The 13,235-nt window shown below is 38.9% G+C and overlaps 1 protein-coding gene across 3 annotated transcripts in view; it reads left to right on the top strand.

Annotated features, from left to right (window-relative positions):
• OGT (O-linked N-acetylglucosamine (GlcNAc) transferase) overlaps positions 1-12,675 on the top strand; it is a 36,509-nt gene extending 23,834 nt beyond the window's left edge. For 2 of the 3 annotated variants that reach the window (XM_072815917.1, XM_072815919.1), the window contains exons 15-22: positions 701-826; positions 1,418-1,588; positions 1,694-1,810; positions 1,903-2,073; positions 4,118-4,270; positions 6,156-6,408; positions 6,656-6,779; positions 10,379-12,675. In XM_072815917.1, the coding sequence (XP_072672018.1) occupies positions 701-826; positions 1,418-1,588; positions 1,694-1,810; positions 1,903-2,073; positions 4,118-4,270; positions 6,156-6,408; positions 6,656-6,779; positions 10,379-10,553 (1,290 nt within the window). In that variant the 3' untranslated portion in view covers positions 10,554-12,675. Of the gene's footprint in view, positions 1-700; positions 827-1,417; positions 1,589-1,693; positions 1,811-1,902; positions 2,074-4,117; positions 4,271-5,649; positions 5,776-6,155; positions 6,409-6,655; positions 6,780-10,378 lie in introns of those variants that run through there. The other variant, XM_072815920.1, reaches the window with a different exon arrangement.
• Positions 12,676-13,235: the final 560 nt, after the last annotated feature.

Genomic DNA, 13,235 nt, shown 5'->3' with positions numbered 1-13,235 from the left:
ATATTTTTTTAATGAAAAATTTTTTATTAACGTTTTAAAAATTTATTTTTTAGGATTTTATATATTTATGAGAGACCCATTCATGAGTGAGGTGGAGACCTAGGGAGAGGGTTCTGCATGGGGAGCCTGATGTGGGACTCGATCCCAGGATCTGGGGATCACGTCCTGAGCTGAAGGCAGACGCTCAACCACTGAATCACTCAGGCATCCCAACATTTAAAAAATAAATTTATTGATTGATTGATTAATTGATTTTTATTTATTCATGAGAGAGAAGCAGAGGGAAAAGGAGGCTCCGTGCAAGGAGCCCGATGTGGGATTCGATCCCGGGACTCCAGGATCATGCCCTGGGCCAAAGGCAGGCGCTAAACCGCTGAGCCACCCAGGGATCCCCACATTTTTTAAATTTAAATTCAATTTGCCAACATATAGCGTAACACTAAGTGCTCATCACATCATATGCCCTCCTTAATGCCTATCACCCAGTTATTCTACCCCCCCACTGACCTCCCATTCTGCAACCCTGTGTTTCACAGAGTCAGGAGTCTCTCATGACTTAACCATATTTTTATACTGCATAAATGTAATTTGTCTTCTTACTATGTTTTGTACCTGTGACTCTGAATTCTATTTAATGCCATTAAAACTTATTGAATTAGTTTGAGATTATACATAGTGAGTTCTGTTTTTTATTGCATAGATTCCATGCAATGGAAAAGCAGCTGATCGCATCCATCAGGATGGTATACACATCCTTGTCAATATGAATGGTTATACCAAGGGTGCTCGAAATGAACTCTTTGCTCTCAGGCCTGCTCCTATTCAGGTAAAGGAACTAATAGTAATTGCTTACAATGTTTATTAAGCTATAAAGATGGTGATTTTTTTCCACCCTCCAGTTGCTTGGCATTTAAAACAATAGGGCAGATATGCTTGACTTAATAAAAGTATAGTTCTTGAAATGTACAGGGACAATGAATTTTATTATTTTTTATTTTTAAAGATTTTTATTTATGCATGAGCGATACATAGAGAGGGGCAGAGACATAGGCAGAGGGAGAAGCAGGCTCCCTGAGGGGAGCCTGATGCGGGACTAGATCCCAGGACCCTGGGATTGTGACCAAAGGCAGATGCTCAACCACTGAGCCACCCAGGTGTCCCAAGACAAAGAAATTTTAATGTAGAACACAGTGCCCACAGGTACATTTGTATAGAGATATGCAATTCATAGTTGAATACGAACAGTTCGGTTTTTTAAATTGGGAAAACGTTTAACACTGAGAAGGTTAGGCTGAAATACTACTTGATTCCTCCTAGCTAAAGAAGTCAACCCTCCTTATTTGTTTGTTTATTATTTTGAACTCTTTTGGTGAGGCTTTTTAGCTTTTGGCCTGATTTTTTTTTTTTAATCTTTTAGGCAATGTGGCTGGGATACCCTGGGACCAGTGGTGCGCTTTTCATGGATTATATCATCACTGATCAGGAAACTTCACCAGCTGAAGTTGCTGAGCAGTATTCTGAGAAACTGGCTTATATGCCCCATACTTTCTTTATTGGTGATCATGCGAATATGTTCCCTCACTTGAAGGTAGAAAAACAGTGCTATGTGGACATTGCAAAGAACTGTAGTCGTTTATTTCCTTGCTGTTGTCCCTATGCATCCTAAAAGAGTCTCAAACTTTTTTTTGATTAGAAAAAAGCTGTCATCGATTTTAAGTCCAATGGCCACATTTATGATAATCGGATTGTTCTGAATGGCATTGACCTCAAAGCATTTCTTGATAGCCTGCCGGATGTGAAAATTGTCAAGGTCAGAACCTGGTCAATATCGTCATTGAAATAAAGTTATCTGCATTTGGGATCTTTTCCCTAATGATACATCTTGTCATTTTTTTCTCAAAGATGAAATGTCCTGACGGAGGAGACAATGGAGACAGCAGTAATACAGCTCTTAATATGCCCGTTATTCCTATGAATACTATTGCAGAAGCGGTTATCGAGATGATTAACAGGGGGCAAATTCAGATAACAATTAATGGATTCAGTATTAGCAATGGACTAGCAACTACCCAGGTGAGAAGAGAATAATAGAGCATAATACCACCAAGTATTCATTTATCTTATTTTTTTAAGATTTTATTTATTCATTCATGAGAGGGGGGGGGGCACAGACACAGGCAGAAGCAGGCCCGTGCAAGGAGCCCAATGTGGGACCCAATCCTGGATATCCACGATCACACTCTGGGCTGAAGGTGGCGTTAAACCTCTGAGCTCCTGGGGCTGCCCTCATTTATCTTCTTTAAATCTAATAACTCTAGGAGATGTAAGCACCATTATCCCTGTCTTATATTGAGGAAATGAGTGGTGGAAATTGACATCTTACAAGCCTTTTATTTTTAAAGGCTTTTTATTAGCCTTTTATTTTTTATTTTACTTTATTTTTATAAGTAATTTATTGTATTGGAAATTCCTTGGAAGTGCTCTTTTTTAAAAAAAAAAATTATTTATTTATTTATTCAGAGTGAGAGAGAGAGGCAGAGACACAGGCAGAGGGAGAAGCAGGCTCCATGCAGGGATCCTGACGTGGGACCCAATCTCGGGTCTCCAGGATCACACCCCGGGCTGCAGGTGGCGCTAAACCGCTGCGCCACAAGAGCTGCCCTAGCCTTTTATTTTAAAAGGCTCTTGGATTCAGTCATTAGATCACTTAATGAGGGTCTACTGTGTTAATAATATGTTACTTCCTGCCTGTAGCTTTCCTCTTATCAGCGGTGAATTATCTGTAGACCTCGTACAGTTTCTTGCTTCTGTAACTCAATTCTTTCCCTTAGTTAAATCTTACTCCCTTTGAAGACTTTCAGTTCATACAGCTCATCCAGGATCTATTCCTGTCTCTATTAGTAATCTTGCCTTCCCTGTTCCATTGGCACCTGTCTTCTCTGCTTTTGTAATATTTGAAATGCATTTTTACATCCAGCACAGCATGTTATAATTCCCTATGTTTGTGTATTCTTCCCTGAATTGAATTACTTTAGGGCCCATACCTTAGCCACAGTAATGTTGTATGTGTTCAATAAACATGTTGCATATTGGAATAAGTGAATATGTATCTCTGTCAAGAGATTATAAGGCAAGGATCTCTCTCTTAGGAGTTAACAGTTTTAGTGGTATAACAGTTTATACCACGGATGCTTAAAATGAACTCTTTCTCTCAGGCAAGTTCCTGTTAAGATAAAGGAATTAATAATCATTTACAAGGTTTATTGGGCTAAAAAGACAGTGCCATATTTTTTCTTAATCTCTGATTAACTGTCATTTGAAACAATAGGATAGGCGTGTTTGACCTAAGGAAAAAAAAGTATATAGTTCTTGAAATACACAGGGACAGAGAACTTTGGGTGTAGAACATGATGCCCAAATGTATGAAACCTACCTGGAATAGTTAGATTACAATATAAGGCAGTACCTCGATGTATGGGAATTGCAAGGTAAGACTATAATTGTGTACATAGATACTTAAAAATAGTGGTGATCAATGTGAGGAGACACAGTCAAGAATGGTTTGGAGGAATAATTTAACTTTCAAGGATGGATGTGATTTAGAAAAGGACATTCATTAAAAAAGTGAGCAAAAGCTTGCTGTTAGATTAATAAGATTTTGAAAAGAACTTTTTGGCTTGAGTGATAAGTTTCAAGGTAAAGTCTTCCGCTTGCCCCCATTAAGATAATACCGTAACGTTTTTCCTTTCTTGAACTTAATATGTCATGAATATTTTCTCACAGTTCAAATGACATGACTTTTAGTGGTTATACTATTTGGCATTTTAAGGATTCTTTTTTTAAGACTTATTTATTAGAGAAAGCATATGTGCGCATGTGCTCGTGTACATATATGCACAAGCAGGGTTGGAGGGTAGAGGGAGAGAGAGAATCCTAAGCACAGAGCTTGATGCCAGGTTTGATCCCACAACTCTGAGATCATGACCTGAGCTGAAGCCAGGAGCCAGACACCTAAACGACTGAGCCACCCAGGCACCCCAAGGATTCTTTATTAATTAAAAAATACCACATACTGCTGACTTTAAATATAAACATCCTATTGTTTTTTGTGTTCCAGATCAACAATAAAGCTGCCACTGGAGAGGAGGTTCCTCGTACCATTATTGTTACCACACGTTCTCAGTATGGGTTACCAGAAGATGCCATTGTGTACTGTAATTTTAATCAGTTATACAAAATTGACCCTTCTACTTTGCAGATGTGGGCAAATGTGAGTATGTGTAGATTGATTATTCATGTCTAGAGACTAGTAAAGATTACATAGACCCATCTTGCTGAGGCTGCCCTTCACCCCCCTTCAGGAGCTGTTGTGCTCGTTTCTATAAGAATAGTAGATTTGCAGCCATTTTTTATTTCTCCTTCCAGTGTCTAAGTATTACATTATGAACCTTTTTAATTTATGTATTCAAAACCAGGGATCAGCAAATTTTTTCTTAAAGGGCCAGATGGTAAATATTTTTGGTTTTGCAGTCCATACTCTCAAATTTGCTTAACTCTGCCATTGGAACAGGAAAATACCATAGACATAATGTAAATGTAGGAGGATAGATGTGTTCCAGTAAAGTTTTATTTACTAAAACAGGCAACATGCCTGATTTGTCTTATAGGTTATAGTTTGCCAACCCGTGGCCTAAGTTTGATAGCAGAAGCTGTCATGTATATCCACCCATGTGTGACACTCTCGCAGTATGGTAGAGTTGTAACCAGGAAGGAATTGATTTATGTTGTTACCTCTCAGTTCATCAGACCAGTTTGCATAAATAGGACCTCTGAAAGTTCTAAACTTTACTATCCATAACTGGCTCTTACTCCATAAGGTTAAATAGAGATAATTCTTGTTTGTTTTTGTTTTTGATAATGGGGTGGTTTTTTGTTTGTTTGTTTGTTTGTTTTTTAATTTTTATTTATTTATGATAGTCACAGAGAGAGAGAGAGGCAGAGACACAGGCAGAGGGAGAAGCAGGCTCCATGCACCAGGAGCCCGATGTGGGATTCGATCCTGGGTCTCCAGGATCGCGCCCTGGGCCAAAGGCAGGCGCCAAACCGCTGCGCCACCCAGGGATCCCATGTTTGTTTGTTTTTTTAAAGAAGTATGAGTGGGATAGGAACCAGGTGAGTACAGGCTTACTGTCCCTTAATCTTTACTTCCCAGCATTCAAAATAATCCCAAAACCAAAAGCTTTTTCAGAAGTTTGTGAGAAATTTCTTTGGCAGCAAAACTACCAGAACTGATGTTAGGCTGTCTTTTGGTCTTTTGTATATTCCATTCAGTATGAATATTCCTACATCTCTTGCAGAGGTACTAATGTGTTTGTTTGTAGGGAGTTGCTGCTGAGGGTGTTATATATTTGCACTGTACTACTTTTTAAAAATCTAAAGTATCTCGGATTCTGAAATTGCTGTTCTCATGCCTTTCAGGGAAGGGATGGTAGACTTGTCTGGTAACATTGAAGAGACATAGATCTAAATCAGGGGTTGGCAAACTATGTCCTATGGATCAAATCTGGCATTGCCTGTTTTTGTCAATAAAATTTTATTGACACACAGTCATGCCTACTTGTTCACATATTGTCTGTGGCTGTTTTCCAGTGACGGGCAGAATTGAGCAGTTATGACAGACTCCATGTGGCCGCAAAGCCAAAAATATTTGTTCTCTGGTCCTTTCTGTACAGAAAGTCTGCTGATACCTCATCTTGAGTAGGCACACATAAAGTCAGGCAAGTGTGAACTAACCTTATTTGTTGTGTCATGCTGGGGGACTTAAAATTTGAAATGGAAAATTTCTATCTCATCAACAAAAACCCCGGTCAGTAACAATTCCCACAGGACACAGCTGCATCAGATTTTGCCAATTAGTAACTTGTTTTGTGTCTCACATCAGTCTTCTCTTTCTTTGAACTCTGGGGATAGCTAAGCAGAAAAGAAACCTATAATTCAGTTGATCTAACTCCATCTATAAGGGAAAGACAAAAGTTCACAGTAGGATCTACCCTGGTGACAAGAATAGACTGGTAGAATTATTAGAGCTCTATGGGAATCCTTCTTGAGAAGGGCAGAGCTGCTATTAAAAATTATTCTCATTTTCCCCGTTTTAGATTCTGAAGCGTGTTCCCAATAGTGTGCTGTGGCTGTTGCGTTTTCCAGCAGTAGGAGAACCTAATATTCAACAGTATGCGCAAAACATGGGCCTTCCCCAGAACCGTATCATTTTTTCACCTGTTGCTCCTAAAGAGGAACATGTCAGGAGAGGCCAGCTGGCTGATGTCTGCCTGGACACTCCACTCTGTAATGGACACACCACGGGGATGGATGTCCTCTGGGCAGGAACACCCATGGTGACTATGCCAGGTGAGTTGCTAATAAATCATTGGAATCTTCCTTGTTCTTTTTCAAACCTCCTTTTGGGGGAAACATTTTTAGGTGAAATTATGTGCTAGAAGCAGCACTAGGGCAAGATGATAAAAAATGAGCTTTGTTCAAGTCTAAGCACTCTGCTCCATTCTCATCAGCATTGTGTGGGTGCTTAGCATAAATACCATTAATAACTGCTATTTGCATTCTCAGACATGCAGTTTATTCTCTTTTTTTATTACAGGAGAAACTCTTGCTTCTCGAGTTGCAGCTTCCCAGCTCACTTGTTTAGGTTGTCTTGAGCTTATTGCTAAAAATAGACAAGACTATGAAGACATAGCTGTGAAACTGGGAACTGACCTAGAATAGTAAGTAAACTTCTTCACAAACAAATTTTATGGTAAAGGAGACTAGATAAGGAAAATTTAGAATATAGATGTTACAAAATGAAATAGTAAAATATGGATAATATAAAATAGGTGAATTAGTTGTATGATCTCTAGATGAGAAAACTAGTTTCTAAACTTTCATAAATGCAGTGAGCAATAGATTTGACTATGGAAAGAGTAATTGGCTGAATAAAAGTGAGTCAGGAAAATGAAAAGGCAAGCAAGAGAGACAGAAAAGCTTTTTTTTTTTTTTTAAGATTTTATTCATTTATTTGACAGAGCACACAAGTAGGCAGAGCAGCACGGAGAGGGGAAAAGCAGGTCCCTGGGGAGTCCTTTGTGGGGCTCCATTTGAGGACCCAGGGATCATGACCTGAGCTGAAGGCAGATGCTTAACCGACTGAGCCACTCAGGCGCCCCCAAATTTTTGTTCCTATGTCAAATAATAGCCTGGCTATATAAAGACTGAACATTCACATCATCAACTCCTTAAAAGGAAGCTAAATACAGAAATGTGCAGACAACTCACTGAAGTAGAACTACAAATGGTTAAGAAAAAGTTTTAACCTCTGTAAGTGGAAATGTAAATCTAAAATAACGTTTGTACTATAGCCATTATTTGCCTAGAAAATAAAATATTTTTAGTATTATACCAATGATGAGGGAGCATTGAGGTGCTGGCCTTTTCATACAGGGAGTAAGTTGGTACAACCCTTCCTCAAAGTTTTAAGAGCCTTAAAACACACACACACACACACACACACACACACACCAGCCAGACCTTTGACTCTATTAGTGCTACATTTTCACTGTAGCATAAGGAAAAAACCAGCATAACTTCAGTGCCTCAAGTAGGTGGGAATTAGAGGGGTGGTGCTTAGATAAGCAGTGCTTTAGCCATACAATGAAGTAGTGTCTCTCTTTTAAACGAGGCTTTTCTTTGAATGTTAGTAATTTTTTTCTTTGTGTTTTTCTGAGAAGTAGCATATTCTAGAGAAGCTTAAAGAAGCACCCTCTTTGAGTCAGACTGCCTGGGTTTAAATCCACATTCTCCCCATTTATGAGCTTTGTGACTTTGGGCAAGTTAGTCTCTATGTGCCTTGCCTTTTCCATCTGCAAAATGGGGATGAATGATAGTACGTACCTTGCAGAGATGTGAGGATTAAAAAAAAAAAAAAAGGGTGTTCCATGTAAACACTTCTAAAAGTTCTTGTTAAGCATTCAAAAGATGTTAAGCATTTATTATTTTCAAAATTTTCTCCATTGAACATCTACACATCTAAGAAAAGTGAGTAAATATTTTGAGCCCAGCAATTTTTTTAAAAGATTTTATTTATTTATTCATAGACACAGAGAGAGGCAGAGACACAGGCAAAGGGAGAAGCAGGCTCCATGCAGGGAGCCCGATGTGGGACTCAATCCCGGGTCTCCAGGATCGCACCCCATGCTGCAGGCGGCGCCAAACCGCTGCGCCACCGGGGCTGCCCGAGCCCAGCCATTTAAAAAAATTGATTCGTGTCCATCATTCCAGAGATAACTACGTAAATATTTTAGTGTATTTTTAAAAATTTGGGGGCTTAGTTGATTTCATATGACATTTTCCTCCAACATTTTGTTGTAGAAATAAACACTTCTATACCTACTGCCTAGATTTTACCACTAACACTTTACTATACTTGATCACATATCTATCCATTTATTCCTTTATCCATCTAGTAATCCCTCTTACTTGATAAATTTTGAAGTAAATTGCAGACATCCGTACTCTTAAATACATCAGAATGGGCATTGTTAACTAGTTTTTTTTTTTTTTTAAGATTTTTATTTATTCATGAGAGAGACAGAGAGAGGCAGAGACGCAGGCAGAGGGAGAATCAGACTCACTGTGGGGAGCCCGATGCGGGACTCAATCCTAGGATGCCGAGATCATGACAAAGGCAGATGCTAAACCACTGAGCCACCCAGGCATCCCTATTAACTGGTTTAATATTTATTTTTTGAGGCAGCATTTACATACAGTGGAATACACAAATCTTAAATTTGAGTTTTGAGACCTACCTTTATAACCCAAACCTATAGCAGTATGTAGAACATTATCATCAGTCCAGAAAAGTTCCTTCGTGTTCCTTTTCAGCTGGTCCTCCACACCAACCCTCAGAGACTACCATTTATTGGCCTGAATGTTTTCCCTATAACTTAGTTTTTGCCTTTCTAGAAACTTCTACAAATGACACCATACAGTATGCACTCTAAAGGTTTTTTCACTTAGTAATGTGAGATTTATCCATGATGTTGACTTTTTATTTTTTTTAAAGATTTTATTTATGTGTTCATGAGAGACACACAGAGAGAGGCAGACACAGAGGGAGAAGCACGCTCCTCACAGGGAGCCCAATGCGAGACTCCATCCCTGGACCCAGGATCATGCCCTGAACCAAAGGCAGACACTCAACCGCTGAGCCACCACAGGCGGTCCCCATGATGTTGGCTTATATCAGTACTTCATTCTTCCTTATTGCCAAGTAGTATTTCATTATATGGATGTACCACACAGTTCAATCATTCTCCTGTTGACATAGAGAAAACTTAGAAAAATAAAATAGAGCACAGAAGTATTTTTATTTGGAAGATAGAGGAGAATCTCCCCAGCCCCCTGTTCCCAGAAGAATTAATTGCTACTTTTCCCTAGTTTTGAACAGAACCATGGCTTTGGTGATACTAGGAGCGCTTTTTGTTAATATCTAAATAATTCATGTATAAGTGGAAAATTATGGCAGTAGACATAGTACATTTCTTATCCCCTGGAGTATTTTTCCTACTTAGTTAAAATATTCATAAACTGAATACTTCATCTTATGTTTGTCCCTTAGCTATTGTAAATGATGCTTAATGAATGTCTGATGGCCAGGTTTATCTGCATCTCTGATGATTTCCTTTTGAAAAGATGTAAAAGTGTTACTGATCGGTCAGAGGGTTGTGAACATTTAAAGTTTCTTAACACACACCTTGCTAAATCACTTAAGAAAAGGGTAGGCAGTATACATTCTAACCAGTAGTACGCAGACACATGTCCAATTCTTTGTTTTAAAGGTAGAAGCAAGGGGATCCCTGGGTGGTGCAGCGGTTTGGCACCTGCCTTTGGCCCGGGGCGCGATCCTGGAGACCCGGGATCGAATCCCACGTCAGGCTCCTGGTGCATGGAGCCTGCTTCTCCCTCTGCCTATGTCTCTGCCTCTCTCTCTCTCTGTGACTATAATAAATAAATAAAAAAATAAATAAATAAAGGTAGAAGTAAGGTGAAATGGAGAGAGCATGGCGTCTCATGGATGTACTTCTTTAGGAAAGAACAGAATGGTTTCAGAGGACATGGAGGTGAACTTGATTATAAGTGTTAGTTAGCATTACCTTAGCTGTGATCCTTTCCTTTTTCAGCATTGAGGTCAGGATGGCCAGGCAGAAGTGAAAAGTGTGTGAAGTCCAGTCATATAGTTTACCATAAAGGTGACTAGGAATTTGTTGAGGGCTGGTACTGAGTGCTCCGATTTTTAAACTTGGTTCTTTTTTGTTTTATTACCTAGCCTGAAGAAAATTCGTGGCAAAGTCTGGAAGCAGAGAATATCCAGCCCTCTGTTCAACACCAAACAATACACAATGGAACTAGAGCGGCTCTATCTACAGATGTGGGAGCACTATGCAGCTGGCAACAAACCTGATCACATGATTAAGCCTGTTGAAGTCACTGAGTCGGCCTAAATAAAGACTGTATGCACAGGAGATTACCCCAATACCTGAGCCTCAACCTTCTGGGGAAAGGGAACTAACTAGATATAACATACTTTTTACTTATCTGTACGGTATCATGTTGCAGATGGGTGACAAATGATAATAGAATAGCACAGCCAGACTTGCTTCCTGCATGATAGGGAGAGACACAAGAGATGGGGAAACTGCCGTTCCACAAGGAATCTCCACAGAATTTTGCAGCAACCAGGTGGTGCATAGGCCTGGAAGGTCTGATCTCCCTTGGTCTTCCATGGGATGGTTAGTTTGGAGGGGAGATAGAGATTGTCCAGCCGTTTTGTGATTCCATGGATTGATTGAGTCTTCTGAATTAATTTTTTTTCTTTATATTTTGGGTATTGGAGCTTTTAAAAACGTTTGGTTTCAGGTATTTTTATTCATGTGAAGTGTATATGATTCTCTTGAGATAAGGTTTTAAGCTAAAATGTTGCTCCTTGTTTTAGTTTCTGAACTCTACAGATTAATGGGGACTTTGCTGGTGTAGTCTTTTTATAGGTTTTATAAACCACTTGAGCCTATATCAGTCGTTTTAGTGTCTGACCTAATGTTTGGAGCTATCAGTGCATTGTTGGTTTAGATGATGACTCAAAAATTTTTTCTGGTCCGTTTCCCATTTCCTTCCCTTCCCTTCCCCAACTTTAAAGTTTCTCCTGTAACTCAGCTAACAGAGCGAAGTCTGATTTTAAACCTCCCAGAGTGTTTCTCTTAAACACATCATCTGGTGCCAAATGAAAATTCTTAGGAGTGATTATTAATTATGCAGGGCATAGTTGTGGTACTGTCGATGATGATGATGATGATGATAATAATATAGATTTTTTTGGGCCTAGTTTTGACCTATTTCACCAGTGTTTTACCTTTGCCCCTCTATGCTGCTTCCAAAAGTGATTAGTGTATGATACGATTTTTACCTTCCTTTCTCAAGTTTTTTTTTTTTTTTAAGTGAGTCTTGTTCTTCCTATTTCTTTCAGCAGAAATGAAATCCCAGGTAAGTATAAGTATTCACATATTTGATCAGTAAGTCACAGTTCTCTTCAATACATTAAATAACTTTCATCAAAAAAACAAAATAGAGGTAAAAAGCTCTGAAGGACCAGCTGTGTAAATGAGTAATTATTTTTCAGACCTTCTCGGGTATTATATAATAACTGTCTTCTGGACTTGGTCTTGAAGAGTCTGTATGGATCAGCCTCAGTAGTAGCAAACAGCACTGCTACTTGGAGTACAAATTAGACTTTAGCCCTCCTGGAGCTTGAGTTCTTGGTATTAAAAACCATAGGAATAAAATTATTGAATCACAACAAAGGATCGAAGGCTTGAGGCTTAAACAAGCCAACATATGAATATATGTTTCGTGTTGCTGTACTGTACTTACGCTATCCAGTAACAGATAATTTTTTTGTCTGCTAGTAGTGTTCTAGATTATGTCTTTCCAAAGTGCTGAGGCAGTGCATCTATTTTGTAGTTGCAGCTGATGCCTGAATGTATCCTAGCTGACAAATTATTAAGAACTTGAATTTCTGAAAGATTCTTACTGTTAACCAAAATCTGAGCAAGGAGACTCAAATGTAATTCTTGCCAGAATTACATGTTAATGAACTGTGTACCTTTTAACAATATATAAATCAAGAAACATCAGTTTAGGGATTTAATTTATTTTTTACCCGAAGGAACTATCAGTTCAAGGTTGCCAGCATGGTTGCAGATAAACTGATGTTTGAAATTCACCAAACTACTTAATGTGGAATAGGATAATATACTTCCAGTGCCCTCAAGGCTGTGACCTTACAGCCATTTTACATAGCACATCATTCCTCCTATAGGGATGAACTTTTTCCTGGCACGAAAAGTAGCCGCTCTGGTTGAAGCTTTGCTTATTGTAATAGGCTTTTGTTTCCAGGTAACATGTCTGTGGAAGACTTAATTCTGAATAGAGATATAGATATTACTGGAAACTAATTGTTTTTTCTATTATACTCTGCTTTATCAAAAAAGTAAAACATTTAAATTGTGCTACAGAAATCCAGATGTTGTCTTGCGATCTTTAAACAATAAATGAATGATTTGCCCTTAATATGGCTGATGGGTTTTTTTTTTTTTTTTTTTTTGGTGGCTGATGTATTTTGTGTTCTGTTAAATTGAGCATTAGACAGAACAATAGGGTCATCCAGTAACCAAACTTCTATTTGAACAGCTCCAAACAGCTGGAAGACCACCTTTCCCTAGTGTAGCTATGGTCTTAAGGATTATTTTGTTTTCTCAGCCAGGTGTGGTAGAGGGGTGGGGCTGGCATTAAGATGATGACAAAGCCTGTGACTCCCAGCACACCCATCCATGATTGTTTTTATTGGGCCTACAACTGCACTGGCTTCAAACTGCTATAGTCTTATTTTTCGTGTGGACTGTTCATGCTCTGTGTGGTGGTTGAACTCAGCCACAGATAGGAGGGAAGATAGTGCAGCAGGGACCAGAACAGGCTGTTTGAGCTGCCTGTTTTCTCAGAGATCATAAATGAGAAAAATTTTTTCAATAGTATTTCAAGGGTACCTGGCTGGCTCAGTAGAGCATGCTACTCTTGATCTTGGGGCTGTGAGTTCAAGCCCCATGTTGGGCATAGAGCTTACATTAAAAAAT

The sequence above is a fragment of the Canis lupus genome, chromosome X, assembly GCF_048164855.1.
Source record: "Canis lupus baileyi chromosome X, mCanLup2.hap1, whole genome shotgun sequence".
NCBI classification, from domain to species: Eukaryota; Metazoa; Chordata; class Mammalia; order Carnivora; family Canidae; genus Canis; species Canis lupus.
The sequence above is the reverse complement of the archived record's forward strand: the minus strand, read 5'-3'. Positions and strand labels throughout refer to the sequence as shown.